This window comes from Amphiura filiformis, chromosome 12 (genome assembly GCF_039555335.1).
Source record: "Amphiura filiformis chromosome 12, Afil_fr2py, whole genome shotgun sequence".
NCBI lineage: Eukaryota > Metazoa > Echinodermata > Ophiuroidea > Amphilepidida > Amphiuridae > Amphiura > Amphiura filiformis.
In genome coordinates this window covers 58,388,408-58,409,438 of record NC_092639.1, presented here as the reverse complement: position 1 = coordinate 58,409,438, position 21,031 = coordinate 58,388,408, and the positions used below count along the sequence as shown (strand labels likewise).

Genomic DNA, 21,031 nt, shown 5'->3' with positions numbered 1-21,031 from the left:
TACAATCTCCAAACATATATTACCCACAATGCAGTTTGTTTACACAGGCTCCTTATATCTTTCTTCGGATGCTATAAAATAGTCATCGAGGAAATTGCGCAGAAAGTCGAATGTTGGTCGATCTTCTGGATCTTTATTCAAGTTTTTAGCAGGATTTTATAGAAGCGAGTTAGGGCAATTGTCGGGCCTAGGCATGCGAAAACCATGTTCGACCTGTTGCAATACTTCTTTGTTAGTCATGCCTAGGAAAGAACATAGGTACATTGATATGGGCCATACCACGACACAATTTCAATTTTATGTGACCAGTTACATCAAAAGGTGCCTTACATTTGAAATACTGGCATTGAGTTGGTCAATTAAAAAGAATATGTTACGACTTTTCATTAAAAAGGGATAATACACCCAAAACGTAGGACTAATTTTTCATTTTTTTGACTGAATATTTAAGTTGTCAATTTATATTTTCATGTTATGTCCAACTTCATATCCGTGGGATCATAAGCATTAAACTTAAAGCTTTAAACAGATATAAAACTTGCATAAAGAATACTTAAGTTTGCTACAATCTGTCCACATAGAAGTACAAACCACATCTGTGGTATCGGGGGTCCATGCATCACACACACTGCGTGTTAAAAAACGTGACACGTAAAGAGCGTGGTGCGCTCGGCAAGTACAAATCGCACAGCAGTTAGCATGCCAAAGAAGCATTTATGCACGCATTGCACAAAAATAATTATTCTCATAACTCCAGTTTCCGAGGTCTTTGTACTTCTATGTGGACAGACTGTAATGTTTTCTAGCATGTTCATTGAGCCATAAACCACATTTTTTTCATGGAACCTTTCCACTCAATTTGTGAGAACAGGTCTCATTATATATATATATCTTTTTTATAAGTAATGTATGAGAACCATTCATTCTATCCGGTGTTTATTATAGGGCTGCGATCATACACAGGACATTCTTCTTTTTTTTAAATATTGTTCCCCTTTGTCCTTGAATTGAACTTGTGAAACCTTTGGTGAGAAGGTTTGGTTTTCATTTCAAGATGTCAAATTGAAAATGGCAAAATGACTTCAAAATATGACCTTATTTTGTTTTATTTTGATATCTGTTAAGTTTCTTGGATATCACAATGGCCATTCCAGCTGAAACCCATATGCCCCTATAGAAAACATGACCTCAACCTCCCAAAAAGGGGATGTAAATTCAAACGGAATCCCCCATTCCATTAACCCTATTTGAAATTCATACTCCCTGTGTGGAAGATTAAGGTCACATCTTCCACAGGGGGTGTATGGATTTCAACTGGACTAGCCCAATGCCTTTCTACCTACCAGGATATGGTATGCGACCAAATGTAATGATCTCTGTCAGGAGTATACCAAACGACCACACATCTGATTTGATTGTGAAAGTACCGTGAGAAGGCTGCCTCTGGTGCTGTCCACTTAATAGGGAATTTGGCACCTGCAACAAAACAATATAATGAACATTAGAAATAAACTCCCAATTCACTTTTTTGGTATTACAAAGCCTATGCCCATGTAACCAAGAATATTTGATCATCGATGCACATATCTTTACTGCACACATTTGAGTGCGCAATGACGGTGTGTACTTCAATGATGACATATCTTGGTTTATTTGGCAAAAACTTACTTTTCCTTGAGTGCAGTTCCTTATCCCCAGGTGAACAAAGAACTACTACACTTGATTTCAGAGAAGAACGACAATCAATTGCACAGACTGACGTGAGCGCCCTGTTAATGAGTGACATATGTGGAGCTCGGTTTGCACCAACCATAATTTTGATGCATAACCGACCAATCAGAGTACCATGTCTGTTGTTATGATTGTCAGACGATTGAATCAGCCAATCGGAACCCCACTTCCGTGTTTACACTGCGCACGCTATCAAAATGTAAACAACTGCCGTTCTCCTCTGGCAGAAACTGTAAGATGTGTCTCTATTGATGACATGAAAACAAAGTTTTCAATGGTCAGTTAATATATTACTGAACATTAAATTATAAATATACACAACCAAAACAAACAAACAAACAAATAAGTATGCGGAAAGTCTGGTTCGGCAATGACAGGTCTGTTATTGAGTGACAGATTTCTTATTGTTGCTTCAAAGGTTCACCATTAATGTGTAACATTGATATTAATCTTATTTACATAACAAACATGCATATTTCATTAGTCTGTTACATTTTCTTAACCCCTGACCACTATCTGCCGATCTAACATTGCCTCTGATTTGTCTATTACATGATATCTTCACTTTAATCACCAATCAGAATGGAGCTTTGAAAATAATTCACCCCAATTGTGTGGTGAAATTATTTTAACAATGTTGCTGATTGATCCAATTGATAATGCAAACTTCTTTTTGGCCAATCGGCAGGTAGTTCTCAAGGGGTTAAATCACACATTATACACTTTGATGTCTTTTGTGATACGTACCTTCTCTGGCTTGGTAGATCTCGTCATCAATGAGTCTAGACAGCCCAAAATCGGCTACCTTAGCAAGATTATTTTCACCGATTAGTACATTACGAGCGGCCAAATCTCTGTGAAGGAAGTTTTCTCGCTCCAGCACTGCCATGCCTGCTGCAATCTGTAACATAATCAAGTACCAGGTTGCATTGTTTAACAACATAGGCACTACTGCCTTTCTTACAGTACTCCTGATTGGTTAATTACAAGATATACAATCATCTGAGTAACCAATCAAAATAGAGCATTGAGATCTCTCAGCAATTTTAAACTTAATCCCAATCAGCCCAACTGACTATTCTTACCATATCTCTGATTGGCTCAATGCATATGTTTTGCAAATTTTCTTTTACAAATTAGGTGTACTGCTAACCGTCAAGCACATAATATTTTGCACAAGGTCCCATGACACAGCCTTGACGTTACGCACATATACGTGTTGTTAAAAAGGACCAAGATTAAAGCCCTCTTTGTAACCAATCCAAATAGCTCTTAAAGGCCAATAATTTGGCTGGTAGTCCCATGGGGTTAACCTATGTGTTTGTGCACTTAATTTTCCATATGATGCTGGTCATCAAGTTTTAAATGGAGGGGGAGGGGGGCAGCGATTTTAAAACCAATAATATTTTCTTCAATGCCATATCTTCTCCACTTTGCTGATTCATAATATAATGCTTTAATTACATTACATGCAAACATTCTCATGCACAATATTTTTTCTGTGATCTCTTTAAATTAGCTTTGCTATTTAAGTTTTCCATCTGCACTTGTATTTGTATACACAAAATTGATAAAAATATTAACCTCACCAGGGAAAAACATAAGCAGGCTTTAGTCTCTATTTGCCCACCAGTTACCATGAAATAGCTCCTGGTTATCCTCTTGTATAACATGACTAGGAGCTACTTTTAAGCTGAAACTGTCTGCTGGCAAGCAGTCTCAATACCTCATTGCATGCCAGAATACAAGTAGCAGTGCCTTCTAACTCTTGGCTGGATGCAAGTAGTTTCCAGTTCTAACAAAATCAACTTCAACTGGGCCAAAAAAGTAGAGCCCAGTTCGAACACATTTATTTTCCCCCTTGTCCTCTTATTACCTGTGCTCCTATATCCACCATTGTTGGTAGTTTTATATCTCTTCCCGCTCCATCTCTCAAGTATTCTAGAAGGCTACCATTCACCATTAGTTCTGTTACTATGTAGATTGGCTCCTGCAAGACAAATGTTAAAAAGCCAGATTTATTTAGTGCAATTCATATATATAGGACATGAAATTATTACACTTTACAGAAAGTTGCTCACCACTATGCCCCAAGACATCCCTTATAAGCCATTCAGGGACACATACAGGTGCAGAGCCCTATGCAGCCTACACATATAACGACCATCACAACCAACCAAAATCAGCTCCATAAGTTTCATATGGGTAGACATGACAATTAGCAGTTAAGTACCTTGTCTTGGGGAATTTCAAGATGGCTCAATTTTTCCATAGAAACATAATTATGATACTGTAGAGTTCAAGTCTGAGTGGTACCTGAGCTAGAGGTGTCTGTGCTCAAATATTGAGAAAAATAAAGCTCACACTCATGTAGGGAAGGTATGTGTTCAATATGGGAGATCCCAAAGCTCTTTGTAATGGGTTTTATTTTCACCCTTGTGTATGATTTTCACTGGGAGAGGAGGAAATAGCGAAAACATTTGTTTTTACCTCAATAATATAAATGTGATCTGTGGCCTCCTTGATTTTTTCCTATAAGATCAATATATTACTCTGCAGAAATAAACTGTATTATATACCTCATCTAAAGATTCCTGCCATCTGATTGTTTAAAAGAGCGGGCATAGTTTTGACTATCATGCCCTGCAAAAGTAACTATTCCCCGGGCATAGTTCTGCGTGTGCGTTGTTCCCAGAGTAAAATGATATTACGCACGCGTTAATATTTCGCGCGTTATAATAACGTGGAAATCGCAGATTGTAATCTGTGCCGTTCGCATTGAAACCAAGTAATTTCACTTCCCAAAATCGATGCTTTTAACCAAACAGATGACAAGAATCTTAAGATTTGGTATATAAAACAAATATTGACTGCTTTTTATTCGGGTCATGGTTAAAATTATAGGCCCGCGGTGATCTCAAAACTATGACTATGCCATGTCATGGTTTTGAGGTCACCTTGGGCCTATAATTTTGACCATGCCCCTCATAGCAGTCAATATTTGTATATTATTTAAGCAAAATAACAAAAACTGGAAAAATATGACCTCAAGTAAATATTCTGATTAGACATAATAGTTCATATGAAAAATGCACACAATAGAACATAACAAGTTCACGTCCATATCAACACGATGCACAGGTTGGCAGCTACATGTGTCTCTTTTTACTTAATAGCTAGGAATAAACACCAGACTCATCTCAAGTGGAGATCACTTCAAATCATCTCCAAGTCACATGGTTTAGGAATACCAAGACCACTCCTTAACCATGTGACTTCGGGAACGATTTGAATTGACCTCCACTTGAGATGAGTCTGGTATTTACTCCTAGCTATTTTGTGAAATGAGACACATGTAGCAGCCGACAAGTGCATCGTTTTGATATGAATGTACACATTTAGACTTACCTCTCTGGAGCAGATAGCATAGAGTTGTACAAGATTCTTATGTCTTAATTTCTTCATGATATTAGCTTCAGCTAAGAAAGCATCTGGGGACATGGTGCCTGTTTTCAGAGTCTTGATAGCTACCGGTGTTTTCCTATTCCATGTTCCTGGAGAAGAAAAAAAATTGTGAATAGTTTAAATGTGAAATTTCATTTCGTCATCTGCATCACATTCTGTCATATCTCAAGTTGTTGCTTTGTGTTTATTGGTGTCATCTAATTTTGATCTTGAGATACAATGTAAAACTAATTTTATAAACACATCAAAAGAAATAAGTCCCCTCTCAAAATTACGTCATAACATAGTAGAATAAAACTTTGCACAAATAAAACTAACTGAGAAATAATTATATGACTGTTTGCTTAGTGTTGTGTGAAAATGAAAGTTGTCAATGACTTCATGGCTGAATGAGCCCAAATTAAAGACAAAAACTGCCCTTTTCCATGCTTGTTAACTGCAAGGTGTATTTGGACAAGGAATGAGACTGACCAACTTACCACTCACGGTGCTGAGCTCTGCATCAAGATAGGGATTTGCATGGCTGAATGACCAAGAATGTTCACTTGGTGAGGATTTTAAACTGCACTCAACCACAGTCCACATAGGTTTCGCATTATAAAAATAGTGACAAGCCATGAATCAAGTTTTGTGACAAGCATAGGCCTACTTAGTGACTTTTGAAAAGGGCAGTTTTTGTCTTCAATGGGCTCATTCAGCCCTGAAGTCATGGACATCCTTCATTTTCACACAACATTTAGTAAACAGTCATATAATTATTTCAAAGTTAGTTTTATTAGTACAAAACGAAACCTTACAATGCTATGACGAAATATTGGGAGGACTTATTTTTGTTGATGTGTTTATGTTAATTTTGTGGTATTATCACAATATTACAATCTCATGTCCATTAATAAAAGAAAGAAGTATGCTGAAACATAAAATAACAATTCAGGTATCATAAACTGTAAAATTAATCTCTCGCACATAGCGTACATGTACTTGTTGTCACTACCGAACTTGGAATCTCATAATTATACATTTGAATCACACATTGAAGCCAAAAACTTACATTACATTACATTACATTTATAATCTCATTATCTAACTAAAACATTGAAACTGGAACATATACAAACATTTACACTAACCAGTTTCCTTTAAAGGGACATAATAGAAAAATAATAATGTAATTGACATTACCATAGTGATTAAATGTAAAAATAAAACATTTGTATATAATGCATATTACAATCCCTTTGTTAATAATTTTTTTTTTCATACAACCTCCAAAAATGTTCAAAATAATTCAAAATATTAACCTTCAACCCTTTAAGAGGTATTTGTGCTTTTAGCATCCTCTTTTTAGAGCTTGGTTCAACAGATATCAATGAAAAAAAGAAAACACTTTTCAATTTCAATTGATTCAGACATTAAATTTCCGAACTACATGCATTACAGCACTCCAAATGCCAACAGCCTGAAAGTACAATTAGATGACATCTTTGTCAAATGACCAAATCTGCAAGAAAGTTTAAGCACATAAACAATATGTAGTCTAAGGCTCTCACCAATTCCCGGGTACCTGAATTAAAAAAATAAAAAATAAATGAATGTAGATATTTATATAGCGCTTTTATGCCGTAAACAGCCTCAAAGCGCTTTACATTTATTCCGCCGTCATTAGAATAATGGAACCACGTTTGCAGCCTACAAATGGCGCAGGGTTCATCAGTACAACGACTGTGACTACCCCTAACAGCTTCCCATTGCACCTGGGTGGGGTGAGGCAAGCGAGGCAAAGCGCCTTGCCCAAAGGCACAACACGCCTTGCCCAAAGGCCGTATCCACTGAGCCACCCCGCCCGGCCTTGGCCTACCCGGGTCAAAATTCCAGTAACAATTGTACAAAAATTGAAAAAAAATGTTATAGACCCTAATTTACATGTTTCTTTTTTTCAAAGCTGGATAAAGTTGCATGTTTTAAGTACTTTTGCTTCTATTGAACAGCTAGCAATGCATGTACTAATTCAATGTGTCCCTGGCAATTTTGCGTTTGTGGGGGTACCCAGATTCCCGCCCGAAAATTCAATCTAGTACCCGAGTACATAATTACCCGTTAGGTGAGAGCCTTAATGTAGCCCTAGGTTTCTGATGGTATAAAAATCTCAACTATTTTGTAATGTTGGAGTGATGAGGCTGCAAATCACAAAGTGCCCCTTTAATCGATCCCATTTATTGATATTAACCCATAGTGTTCTTGCACTCAAACACCCATGTGATCTTGGATGGCATATCAGGAAGAACTATAATGTTTTATTGATGCCAAAGTGAATTTCCCACTTGTTAATAAGGAAGTACTAAGGTTTAATAAAGCAGTTAACTGGTTCCTTTAATGATGGTATTATGCGGTAACTGGTTCCTCTACAAGTCCAATAATATCACTTTTCACTTGTAATTGATGCTTTTGACCAAGGAGAGAGAGGAAGGAAAATGGAAATGAGTATTAAAAAAAGTATCTTGACCTTCTATTGTATGACACTTGCTTGTGCGAAGTGCATTCCAGTGTCATCATACAAATACTCAATATTTGAAATAAGGCAGGTCCTAGGGCGGCTAAGGCCAAAAGCTCTGAAAATCACTGTAGGCCTGTGAAAGTTTGTCATCAAAGTCAGCAAGATAGACTCAATGTTGACTACATCATCAACCCATGGCAATACATGTTGATTTGCGAGTCTGAAGTATCACAATGTTTCACAAATGTGGATCAGTAGAACATAAAAAATTCACAATTTAAATCCATTAAAATTGATTAGGGGCCTCTAGGTTTCAAACCCAAGTTCCATTGAAGATTTTGGTTTATTACAACCGGGACAAATGTATGTAAAACAATAGCCATCCTAGGCCATTTACAATGCATAAAACCCATGAGGGTTGGCACCCAGGGGCTTCGTCCCTTGACCACACCAGGGGCGCTTAAGCTGGCCCCTGAATCCCACACCGTGATGCTTCACTCACTTGATAGTATAGTGGAACTTGAGCAATTCTATTTTATAAAAGTGGAGCTTCAGATACTTTACTTGACAACCCCTCACTGTTTTAAACACTGATAATTATACTATATTATTTTAGAGGTTAATGAAACTAAGGGATCTTACTGAATGTTTTACACAGGAAGGTACCAGCTCCTCCTTAGTTGGAGAATTGTTACATTCATTCCATGGGCCAATTCTGAGTGATCATAATCCAATCCAGTGGAAGCTGGTGTTTGGGCATTGAAGTTATTCCTTACAAACATGTGGGTGCAAGGAATCACTGCCCTCTCCTCTAGAGCACTAGATGGGAGGATTCCTTGTACCTCTGTCCTGTATCAGACATTTCAATAAGAACCCTAATAAATGACTGGCACACTACATACCTTGCCACACTTCTCCAAACTGCCCTGCTCCCAGCTTCTTATCAAAGGACAAGGACCCCCTTGGGATCTCCCATTTGTCATTGCCAACACCTAGACCACCTGTTTGTGGAGCCTGTTTGGGACACGATACTGTGAGTTTGCAGCATAGACCATCGGCTGATTCTGTATAACAAAATAGAAAGGAAAATGTTACTACAGTCCTTGGTACAATTGAGGATGTTAATTAAGTCACACTGAGTGCATGTTGAAATAAACGGCAAAGAAGGTGGTTATGTCCATGCAGTTCAATGCAAGGTGGTGGTTTTGTCCATACACTTTCATTTCAATGTTCTATCACATTATTTCACTATGAAACTTGCACAGAGGGTGTAGATAACCCTGTGTAGCAGAAACTGACACCAACTCCATTTGCATGATTTTGTGACTTAAACCCCTTTTTAGAATTGGCATTCTCAATTATTTTTGCACATACTGATGCACACCCTCTGGTAATCACACAAGGGAAAAAACTGGGTCACACTATTTCAGAGGCTCAGCTGAACCAATTCCATTTTGACTGCAGTGCATCAGTGACATTATTTGGGTGCAAATGAAAATGCAACACCCAATAAATCAATTACCCCTAACTGCATTAAATGAGAAAACGTCAACACATTTTGAAGTTACACTTTAACACTGGGGTAGAGCATGCATGCATATCCCCAGTGTGAGCAACAGTGTGTATGGTGGGAAAAATGTTTTTAAATTAAGAAATAATGATGTCACTGCCACCTGAAAAAGCTAGAAACATGGTAATGACATCAATCAATGCAGCTACTGCTGATCCATAAGACAACCTATTCATGGTATAGTATAGGGTGTCTGTTTCAATGTCAGAGTGGGATTACAAAAGTATTTGTACCATGCTCAGGGGTGTGAAATGGCTTTTTAAAAAAAAGCGGAAAATTTACCAACCAGTGGGTTTCGAAAAAAAAGCGGAAAATTTACCTACCAAACTACAGTACAAATTCAATGCTATTCCGCGCGTATTTCACCAGCAATAAATTGAAGATTATAAGCTTCCATTTCATGGCCTAAATGTGAGTGTCGCAATTTTATTTTATTTTATGGTAGCCATGATGTATCTTCTCCATATGATTTTTATGAAATCAAATGTGAAACTGCCGATGGATGGTTCGGATTGAAAATCGCTTACGAACAATCACGTATTTCGTATTTCCCCACAGGTACCACGACGCCATTTTTAACTCATTCCGATGGGCGCAGTTCCCAAACAAACATATTACACAATGAGTAAGAACGAGGAATCAAAGAATATCGCGATGATGTTATATATGACCTGTGTTTCATGACCCGGGTATGGGCCGGGTTCATGACCTTTCAAGCATCGTTAATCTCATTTCCCAGTCATTTTTATTGCGACACACATGTAATGCTATCAGAAGTACACAGACACACTTTTGATTTTTGAAAAGCGGAAATTGAAATCGGTCAGAAAAATGAAAAAAGGGGATTTCCGCTCTGTAGCGGAGATTTCACACCCCTGCATGCTTAACCCCCTCCACTCGAATTGAGAAAGAGCACTTTTATACATGTACCAACCTTGAGATAGTGGTAAACCTTGAGATAGTGGTAAACATTTTGTTGCATCAAAAATATTTGTAGGAATTTTTATTTTGGATAAAAATTTTATGAAATCTATACTTACTACAATTTATTTTCAGGTATTTGAATACGTAGGATAAGTATGTTCTGAAATTGTTAGAATTTTCTTCTGATACCAAAATCTCAGTTTTGATGAAGACAAATGGGGGATGAGGCTGTCAATTGGGTCACAACTCATTAAGGAGTATTCAATATACTTTCTCAGGAAGCTAATTTACAATCATGTTATATATCAAAACAAATTATTATGTATCAGTTTCAACTAAAAGCATAATCATAATGAGAATACCCTGAGACTGGGCTATTCCAGCTGAAATCCATACATTTCCCATGACATTAATCTCCCACACAGAGGGTGTACCATAGATTTCAAATGAAATCACCCATTCTGGTAACCCCACTTGAAATGCACACTCCCTGTGTGCAAGATGAAAGTCATATCTTCCCAAGGGTGAAAATATACAGGATTACGGGCCTTGTTTCAGGCCCATTAGTTGCCTACATTTATAATGTAGCACACTGAGATTAAAAATCACAACACCATGATACACTTTTTGCCCTGAATCATAGCCAGTTGCAGCATCACCATACAGTCTAATGTATATACTGTAAACGTTCGCGTTATGGCGCCATGGGCTCTATTGACATAACTGGAAATTTAAACACAAACTAAAAGTGCCCTCCCATAAAAATCCCACCAGCAAATAAGGGCACGTACCCTTAATTCTTGTTGGGATTTTTAGGAGGGAGCTCGACTTTTAATGCGAGTCCTGGTCCTGATTAAATTCAGGTGAACCAGGACTTAACTTTTTTCCAAAACTAAGTCTTGGCAGAAAAGCTCCATAGGGGTGTATGGATTTCAACTGGAATATCCCATTGCCTTCAGTGCACAGAACACAACCATATATCATAACAATATACAACAAAACACATTGCTCAATACATAGAAAGTGAAACCCATGTCTATATCTTGCATACACATAACTTGGCTGAAATAAAAGAAACTATGAAAGTTGACTGACATTGAAAGCATTCTGAGGGTCAACCGTATTTCATTGTATCAATAACAAGATAAATTCAAATTGTTGTGGTAGCTCAGTTTTACCACACAAAACTTACGTTGGTAGTGGCTGACCAACTCAGATATCGTATCAAAACTGATTCGTGCGGCAATGTACACTTGGTCCCCTGTTTGAGTTTTTCGTATTCGGTAATGTTTGACGTGGTCGCCTTTGTCTGCTTCGTAGTCACGAACTGACAGGGAGTATGTACCTGCAGGAGAGAAATATAAATTGGTTACTACAAACTTGCAGGATTTATAAAGTTTACTTTGATGACTATTAAATGTCAAAAAAACCAATTTTTAATAATTTGCCATACAATTTGCATTATGCCACAAATTTTTTTTTTTAATTATTAGATATTAGAAGGAACATTCCTCGTTTCCAGAATGCAATTTAATGTGTCTGATGTGCTCTCAGACCCCCCCCCCAAAAAAAAATATTTTGCAAACATCACTATCAGATTCCTAAGGCAGGCCTTGATGTTTGTGGCGAGTGATCGCTCTCACTCGCCCAAACTCAATTTCTAGTAAGCGATTTTCCACTCGCCATAGACACTAAATATCGCCCAAAATTGAATCCAAATACATTCAAGTATCAGCACTTTCAATGTATTCATTTGATTTAAAAAGTAATATACAAATATTTACTGCTCATGAGGGATCTGGTGGAATCTATTGGTCCCCTCGGTGAACTGGAGACCGTGAGCCTACTATTTTCCCGAGATCGCCAGGTCGAGGGAAAATAGTAGGCTCACTGTCTCCAGTTCACCGAGGGGACCAATAGATTCCACCAGATCCCAGTAAATATTTGTTTTATATCCTTCATTAATATATTCTTTGTTCATTAATTGGTTAAAATATTAGAAACGCAAGGCCTTTATCATAGTCATAGGCCTCGGTATAAATCTAGGCTAGGCCTAGTCAAGGCTAGGCTGGCCTCGCTTTGTTTTGATTGAATGCACGTAGGCCTACATGCACAAAACACGCACACAGTTGAGTGGCTAAAGCTTACCGTGAAAATGTTGTTACCTCTCATATATATCTCCGTGAAACGAGTAACCATGTTCTCTGTCAGTATTTTGCCGTCAATATTAAGATACTAATCCTGATGTAACTCAGATTATGGCATGAAACCGCCCGTATTTTAGTTGCACTTCTGTGCTGCTTGTGTGCTTCAGTATAAGACAACATGACTTGCGACACATTAATACCCCAGAGCCGGCTGTGATATCCCGTGTATGTGGCGAGTTGCACGGACCACTAGGAACTGCGACGCGGATATGAGGTCATGCGCGCTCAGAGGGAGATAGTAAAACTATTTCCCGGGGAGATAGTACTTTGAATAGTACCTCGTTCCCTCATCAATCGGGTTTTTGACTGTTTTGTAAAATAGCAAAACTATTTTTGGTCACATGATACTCGTTTAACCAATTAACAAACGAGAATATATTAATGAAGGATATAATAAATTATAGCCTTAACCCCTGAAAATGAAAGAGGGTGTCAATAGTACGTATGTGGTTCATATTGGTATGAATTAATGATCTTTCAGACCTAGAGAATGACTCGACCACTGACATACAACTAGAGACCACTCGCTTTTAAAATCTAGACAGCAAGGCCTGTTAATGGTGCCTTATTGGCAAATACTAATTGGTAGTCAACAAATGTAAAGGGTACCTTAACATCCTCCCATATGCCAGTGGCAAGAAATTTTGCTTTTGGACAGTTAACATTTCAGAGTACCAACCAGCATAAATTTGCATGTGTGCTTACCTGGCATAGCTTCACCATCTCGTACAAGAAATGTACCCTGGGATAATCCAGGAATTATCAGTCTCTTCTCAGCTTCTTTTCTACCAATTTTGCCAACATACCACCTGTAAAATACACAATGCAAACAAATTTAGAGTTATCTTTTATCTGTATGTATGTCCAAAGACAAACTGAAGTTGACATATATACATGTAGACAAACTCCAAATACCTATAGTTTCAAATATCCTACAAAAATAGTGGATGATAAAATATTTAAAAGGAAACACTAAAAGGAGGAGGTTAAAGAAAACAAAATGCTAAAAAAAGGACATTGCCTCTTTAAAGTTTAAGGAAAAAAGATAAAAATAGACTGAATGATTAAAATACATTACAAGTTGTCAGCCACCTTGCACTATATATGATGACTAGACAAATGGTTTTGCCATATGAGGCAAGCAATTAATTGCCTCACTGCTATTTCACAGTACACTATGAATACACTATACTGCATCCCACAATTAGCTACCAGTATCACCAAGGAATAGCCTTTTATCTTCAATACATTTAGTTTGCATTTCTACTCTATTGTCATTACCGTAACCATACAGGTATTTTCTTCATAAAAACTGAAATTTTAGTATCAGAAGAAAGCTCATGCATGTATATTTCTCATTATCCCAGTAAATTTAATGCCCAAGATATTTCTTTGCGTAAATGTTATGAACAAAAATATGCCGAATTGTAGTGCCCAAACTTCCTTTTAAAATTAGTGGGAATAAGGCTTTTTCATATTGTTTTTTTTTCATTCATCATACTCATGCCAAAGAGGGCCACTTCCACTTTTAAGGATTTGAATGCAAGGTGTTCAACTTCAAAAGAAAATAATGATTTCTTTTTCTGCTGCAGATGAAAAGCTTTCAAGGATTGGGAACAAATTTGTATACTATCAATCAATCAAACAAACAAACAAACACAGTGACTTACTCTTCTGCCTTGATACTCTTAATTTCTGCTATATAATTGCTTGGTACATAGCCTTCTTTACCTGTCACCATAGACTTAGCTAACCACCAGTCGCCATCCCTGTATTCACATACAAATGAAAAATGGAACAAGTTAACAAAATTGTATTTTCTTGTTATTTTTGCATTTTTTTTAATATATTCCAACTTGCATAATGCCCAACACTCCTTTGATGTGTTCCAAACAACACACAATGACAACATTAAACACATTCATTGTAACTAAACATGATTCAACATGAAACAGTGTAACTTGTGTTAGATGCGAACATATATGCTTCATTTGTGCAAACTTCCTTAGACTTCAAAATTACAAAAAATTACTGTGCAAATATATATTTTTCTATTTCAAACAGTGGTGGCACTAGATTTTTAAAACAAGGGGTCATCAGATCAATTTGTTATTTCCTGTTTCAAAATAATGGATCCTGAAACATTATACAAATATATAGGGCGCACACCACTAAATAAACTCCCATTGAAATACGTGTAAATATACATGAAAGTAAGTTTGTTTTTCTACCCCATGTAAAACCATTTTTCATATTTTGGTAGCACCAATGTCTTAAATAAAGATTAAAATTTAATTTAAAATTGGTTTTTTGACACAAGTTGAGACTAACTTTTAAGCTACGGGGACTTGAACAGCGCCACCCTTATTTTCAGCTTGCACGAATGCCTCCTTACCATGTCCGTCTGCTGGATTAGTTTTGGGAGCCAAACTTTTGACCAGATCAAGATGCACCATTTTGTGATATTCTGAACATTTACCAATTGCATATCTTTTAATTTAAATATAATAAACAATCATGGCTACTCATCTTGCTCCCAAGTGACACCCACTTGTTTGCACTACCGACCTATGTTTACCGGGACTATCAAAGGTTACACCAAATGCGGAAGGATTTAGTGGTGTGCTGCCTTCTAAGAACAAAATATTTTTGTTTTTCTTTAATTTTGGAATCAGTGTTAAACATCTTAAACAAGTGTCATTTCTTTTTATTGCTAGTCGCTCCAAAGTTATAAAACAGCGCTTCAAACAAGTTCGCACCTAGTAAAAATGTGCTACTTTTTGCCCTTTTGAGAATTCTAGGGCCAGAGCAACATAGTAGGCCATGTTAAACTGTATTTATATTCCCATTGATATCAGAAAAGTGATTGATTTCTTTCAAAAATATTCACAATCATAAATATGACAAGGTGGACAAACAGTATGTGAGCATTCCGCCCCGCCCCCCCACTCTTTATCATGCAGTATATACGGATATGCCAAAGGCCTATGTTCTAAAGTTTGGGGGTATGGGTAGATGGAACGTCATTTTGGCACTTTAAAATGTTCATTTTCCAAGTTGTGTGTATTATTGTGGCAAGATCTAAAATTAAGAAAACCCATCATTCAAATTGTTTGATATATTTCTCTCTTGGGAATTGAATATTTGATAATATCTTTAAAATACCGGCATTTTGGGCGTGTATTACTGAAAAAAAGCATGCATTGACTTTCAAAGTCTATTGCGACCCAATTAAATGGTCAGTGATTATTTTAAAAGCGTTAATATACGAGTTTTGTTCAGTATAATTACATTTTGCATCAAAATAATTTCAAAGATGTTTCACTTTTTCTGCGCCGGGATAATCAAAAGTGACCACTCCTATGATGTTAAGGCCAAAATAGCTCATTTCTATAGCACGGTCTTAAATTGTCAATTCGATGGGAACTTGTGTTTTGAAGACAATTTCGTGTGCGTTTAAGAATGAAATCGCGATTTGTAGACGGTAACAGAAAACAGACATTTTTTCTTTGCAAATAGAAAAGTTTCAGGCAAAAATCTCAACTTTTTGGCACTTAAAATCAGGTATCAATCATGCCCATAGCCTAAAAAATGAGTCTTGAGGGCGCACACCACTAAATAAACTCCCATTGAAATACGTGTAAATATACATGAAAGTAAGTTTGTTTTTCTACCCCATGTAAAACCATTTTTCATATTTTGGTAGCACCAATGTCTTAAATAAAGATTAAAATTTAATTTAAAATGGGTTTTTTGACACAAGTTGAGACTAACTTTTAAGCTACGGGGACTTGAACAGCGCCACCCTTATTTTCAGCTTGCACGAATGCCTCCTTACCATGTCCGTATGCGGATTAGTTTTGTGAGCCAAACGTTTTGACCAGATCAAGATGCACCATTTTGTGATATTCTGAACATTTACCAATTGCATATCTTTTAATTTAAATATAATAAACAATCATGGCTACTCATCTTGCTCCCAAGGGACACCCACTTGTTTGCACTACCGACCTATGTTTACCGGGACTATCAAAGGTTACACCAAATGCGGAAGGATTTAGTGGTGTGCTGCCTATACTGCCATGAGAGGTTCTGGTTAAAACTATGGGCCCGAGGTGAGATCAATAGTACTATTTTCCTGAGGGGCGTAACCAGAACTTCGAATAAAGGCAGTATATATTTGTTTTATATACTTCATTAATATGTTCTTTGTTCATTGATTTGTTAAAAGAAAATTATTTGACGTTTTGACTCTCCGCTTCTATCCTGAGTGAACAGCACGGCTAATTTAAGCACAACCTACCCTTCAACAAATCGAATAGCCTAAAATCGGGCTAACCAATTACAGCAGCGAAATGACGCCATGGCAGTTTCAAGCGTATGCGTGAACTGTTCCGTCGCGATCGAATGCGGCGCACGCCGAAGGCATGGTCAAAAGTACTATTTACGGCTTGGAGGTACTATTTACGGCTCATCCGGGACATTGAAAATACTATTTACGGCTTAGAGGTACTATTTACGGATAGGAGTATTGATGGTAGAACTATTTTTGGTCATGTGATCCACTTTTAACCAATCAATGAACAAGAATATATTAATGAAGTATATAAAAGAAGTTAATTCAAATGGCCCTTTATGCCTGTTGTCTATCATAGGTAGAGGATAGTAAAAACAAAAATTCCTATCGTTTATTCTCATTCTTAGAAGTTTGTAATTTTGTGCACCAACTGCAGAAAGGTCCCTATGACCCTTTCTTACTTTTATTTTTCCTTCCACTTGTATCGGGAAGTGTCATGTGGAGATGCAACTTCCTGTCAAGGGTTAGGTTTTAGACAAATTAGCCCTACCCAGTACCCAAATTTAACATAACTTCCGACTATTTGATGTAATTTTAACACCAGATTAGGATAGATTTTGAATTGCATCATTTTATGTGATTTTCATGGTCATCATTTTATGTGATTTTGAATTGCATCATTTTATGTGATTTTCCACGGTTGTGTTTTCACACCTCAACTTTCTGAAACACTTTGCAGACATCACACTCGTCTTTGTCATGATATCCATAGCATTCAATTATTATCAAGTCAAGAGAAAGCAATACCATTTCTATAATATTGATGGATGGATCTACACCACCAGTGAGGTTTTGTAACGTTACTTCACTCAGTGTTTTTACTTCCCCCAGTACAAAACATTTCTATTAATAATGTTTTCATCTTCAAGCTACACACCTATCAGCAACCAAGAAGTTAAGCTAAAGGGGCTATCATTTTCTTTGGAAGGGGGGTCCCAAATGTCTGGGGGTCATTAAAAATTTTTATGAAAAATGTAGGGAGTCACAAGATGACCACAGTATACATTAGTGTGTTTATTTTATTCAAAAAGACTGATTTCAATACAATTTTAGCCTGTTTAGGGGGTAAGGTGTATCAGTGGGGGGGGGGGGGGAGTCATAAATTTTTGTTGCGAAATTGCAATTTTATTGGCGCCGACTTTTTGTAAATTTGGGACCCCCTTCGAAGAAATTGATAGCCCCTAAGTTCTCACTGGGAATAATACAGTGTATCACAGATTTTCTTCATTAGTGGTGTGGAAAGGATCAGTCCTTATCACAGCCTCTATCAATGCATATGTGTAAATTTAGCAGTAAAACATTATCACACATGTCTTTGCTTCGATACCAACCACTCATATTAAACATACATGATGTATCACATCTAAAGTTGGAAGATACAACCACACAATCATTTGTGACATGATCAAGGGGAATGAGTCACATGTCGGCCCTGGTCGAAAATGAGTTTTACACATGATTCTAAAGAGGACATTTAGAGCTTTCAGAAACTGAAAACCCCATGTTGATACAACTTTTCTTTGTGAAGTTACATCAACTTATCAATTGCTAAAAACAATATAAAACAAAAGAATTTTAACACTTTCTTTGCCAATATCTCAAAATCAATATTAGCGACATCCGACTCATTTCCCTTGATCGTGTCACATTTTAATAATAATGTATATCTGTGACTGTGCATTTTAAAATCTATAGCTTCTTTTATATATAAAGCCTTTGTAAACGACACACTTTTAATAATAATAGTACAAGTTCCATTATAGTTTTTCCCATTTGGCAGTGTTTTACAATAATTTTATCATTGATTATTAAATAAAATATGAATTTATTAATTCACTCAAAAGTAAAACATTTACTTCCTGTATTATTACTAGGGTAGTAGTGCAAATTCATTTATTTTGAAAGGAAAACATTGTACTTCCATTTCATGATCGGAATGGAATTTCTGTGTCAACAGACCTTATCTGAACCATCAAAAGCACACATCGTTTTAATGGTCCTTATTATGTGACATACTTTGCTGGATTTTGGTCATGGCAGCAATCGCCACAGGTAGAGGGGCCCAATTATCTGAATTTTATAAGGTCTACACTCTACAATAACCAGCAGCATCATTATTTATCACACTTTTTACACGTTTATTTTATTGAAAGCAACAACAGACACACATTTTATATTTTTTCTCTGTATTAAAATTCACTTTTTTCAATCATTTCAATTTTTTTTTTCAACTACATGAAATCATGTTTTCCGTTTTCTACTGGATTCTGTTAAATTTGTCTTTTTTTCTTTTTTACAGAAAATTTATGGTTCTAGTCTAATATATTAGTAGACTCCTTGTACATAACTTGAACATGTTATAATATAATAATAAATATAACTTTCGAATGGGAAACAATTGATTGTTGGTTTTGGTATCAAATATTTGTGATATATTTTGTGCACTATCTATGAACACAGTCAACATTCAGTGTAGAAACTACAAGCAACATAGCACATTTACTCCAAAGAATTGGCAAAACTTTGGACACAAACCCTTGCTGTTTTTCATGTCATGAATACTACAGTGTAAGAATTACAATTAAATATAACATATTTTTGGAAAATATGATTTGTACATGTATAACCAAGCATTACAGTACTTACTAACATTACAATGAAAAAGAGAACACAGAATGCCTATCTTCATTTTGGGTGCCCCAACATTTGGGGGCTCTGGGACAGGCCCATCTGGCCCGTGGTAAATCTGGCCCAACTAAAGCAGGTTCTAGTCTTGTAACTAATTTTTTTTTTGATTTCTTGAGTGAAAAATGTATTGCATATACTACATGCAGTATTTTTCGTAAAAATAAAGACTAAATTAACCATGCATAACTTTCAGACAATGGGCTTTCATGATAAGGTTTTTTATTCAATTTCATATTTTCAGGATCTTCAATCATATGCTCAATGGCAGGGGGTTCTTATGTGAACACCTACTAAATTACAGAATTGGAAGTTAGCAAGAAAATGTGTGTATAATTTCCTGCTTGGATTTTTTATTTTATTTTTTATTTTCTATATATTTGCAAGTATGTATAATTTTTAGTTAATTTCTATATAGACGTACATACAGTCAAATTCAATCATATGTCTTTTATTCTTGTGTAAATAGAGCCAGACATATAACCCGGCCGGCCGGGCAGAACAATTTTGGTCAAAACCAATATTGTACAAGTGATTTTTGGATATTTTGTACACAATAAGCCAATATATATGGGATTGATGCCAGGGTTAAAATCAAGCTATATTTTGTACAGGAACTTCCTCAATGGTAACTTGCCATACATGAATGCCAATGGTACTTCATTCTCAACTTGCCATACATGTATTTTGTATGGTAATTCATTCTCAACGTTAGTTTCCTTTCAGAGATAGAATTTTATCCCACACTGAAGGATTCTTGTAAATGAACTTGTGTGAATAATTTTGTGCCTAAATGTTCACAAGAATGAACTTGACCTACAATCTGAGTATAATCGTTGCGAGAATCAATTCTGCGATTCCCCCTAAAATTCTATCCCTGGATCAAGGAAAGATGAAAGCATGTGTACATAATATTTGAAATATTTGAAATCTTAAAATAACAGAATTGATATCAGGAAGATATATTCATTATTCAAACCAGGACTTGAAACTACATGCATTACATTATGTATAAATGCAGCTAGCTGTATCCCTGTTATTAGCTCTTCTTGGGAACAACAGACCATAGTGTCAATGCATATACGCAAATCGATTTGTACCCACAAGATGGCGAAAGGAGGAATAATTACCTCTATAAGATACCAGTTATGTTCACCCCTGTATATCCTAAACAAAGAGCCAGCAGCCAATAGCTGCATTAGCTCAAATTTTAAGACCTATCGTTGATATCGTTCAGGAAATAAAGACACAACGATCCAAAAACTCAAGGAAGAGGCAAATTTGCTTTTGCTTCACTGCAGTTTGCTTCATTGCATGCCCTATTGATTTGTACACAAATTAAAGCATTCTCGACAAGAGAACCAGCGCCATGATTCCATTGATTAGCACGTAAAAAACTAGTGCTGTTCTTTCATTGATTAGAACACAAAAGTGCAACTTTTGATTTCATTTCTTCCTTCGGTTTTAGATCACTGTTTCTTTATTAATCTCAACCAATTACAACAAATAAGGTCTTAAACCAAAGCAAAAGTGAACAGGTATTGCTGCTTGTGTTGATTTTGACATATTTGTTTAGGATCAGGGGTGAACATAACTGG

General features: G+C 36.4%; 1 protein-coding gene across 1 annotated transcript in view; it reads right to left on the bottom strand.

Moving 5' to 3' along the window:
• The window catches only part of LOC140166493 (tyrosine-protein kinase Fyn-like), a 54,689-nt gene that overhangs the window by 13,166 nt on the left and 20,492 nt on the right, over positions 1-21,031 (bottom strand). The window contains 9 exon segments of the mRNA XM_072189972.1: positions 1,344-1,431; positions 1,433-1,476; positions 2,479-2,632; positions 3,608-3,721; positions 5,140-5,285; positions 8,593-8,754; positions 11,377-11,529; positions 13,097-13,200; positions 14,062-14,160. Of these exon segments, the coding sequence (XP_072046073.1) occupies positions 1,344-1,431; positions 1,433-1,476; positions 2,479-2,632; positions 3,608-3,721; positions 5,140-5,285; positions 8,593-8,754; positions 11,377-11,529; positions 13,097-13,200; positions 14,062-14,160 (1,064 nt within the window).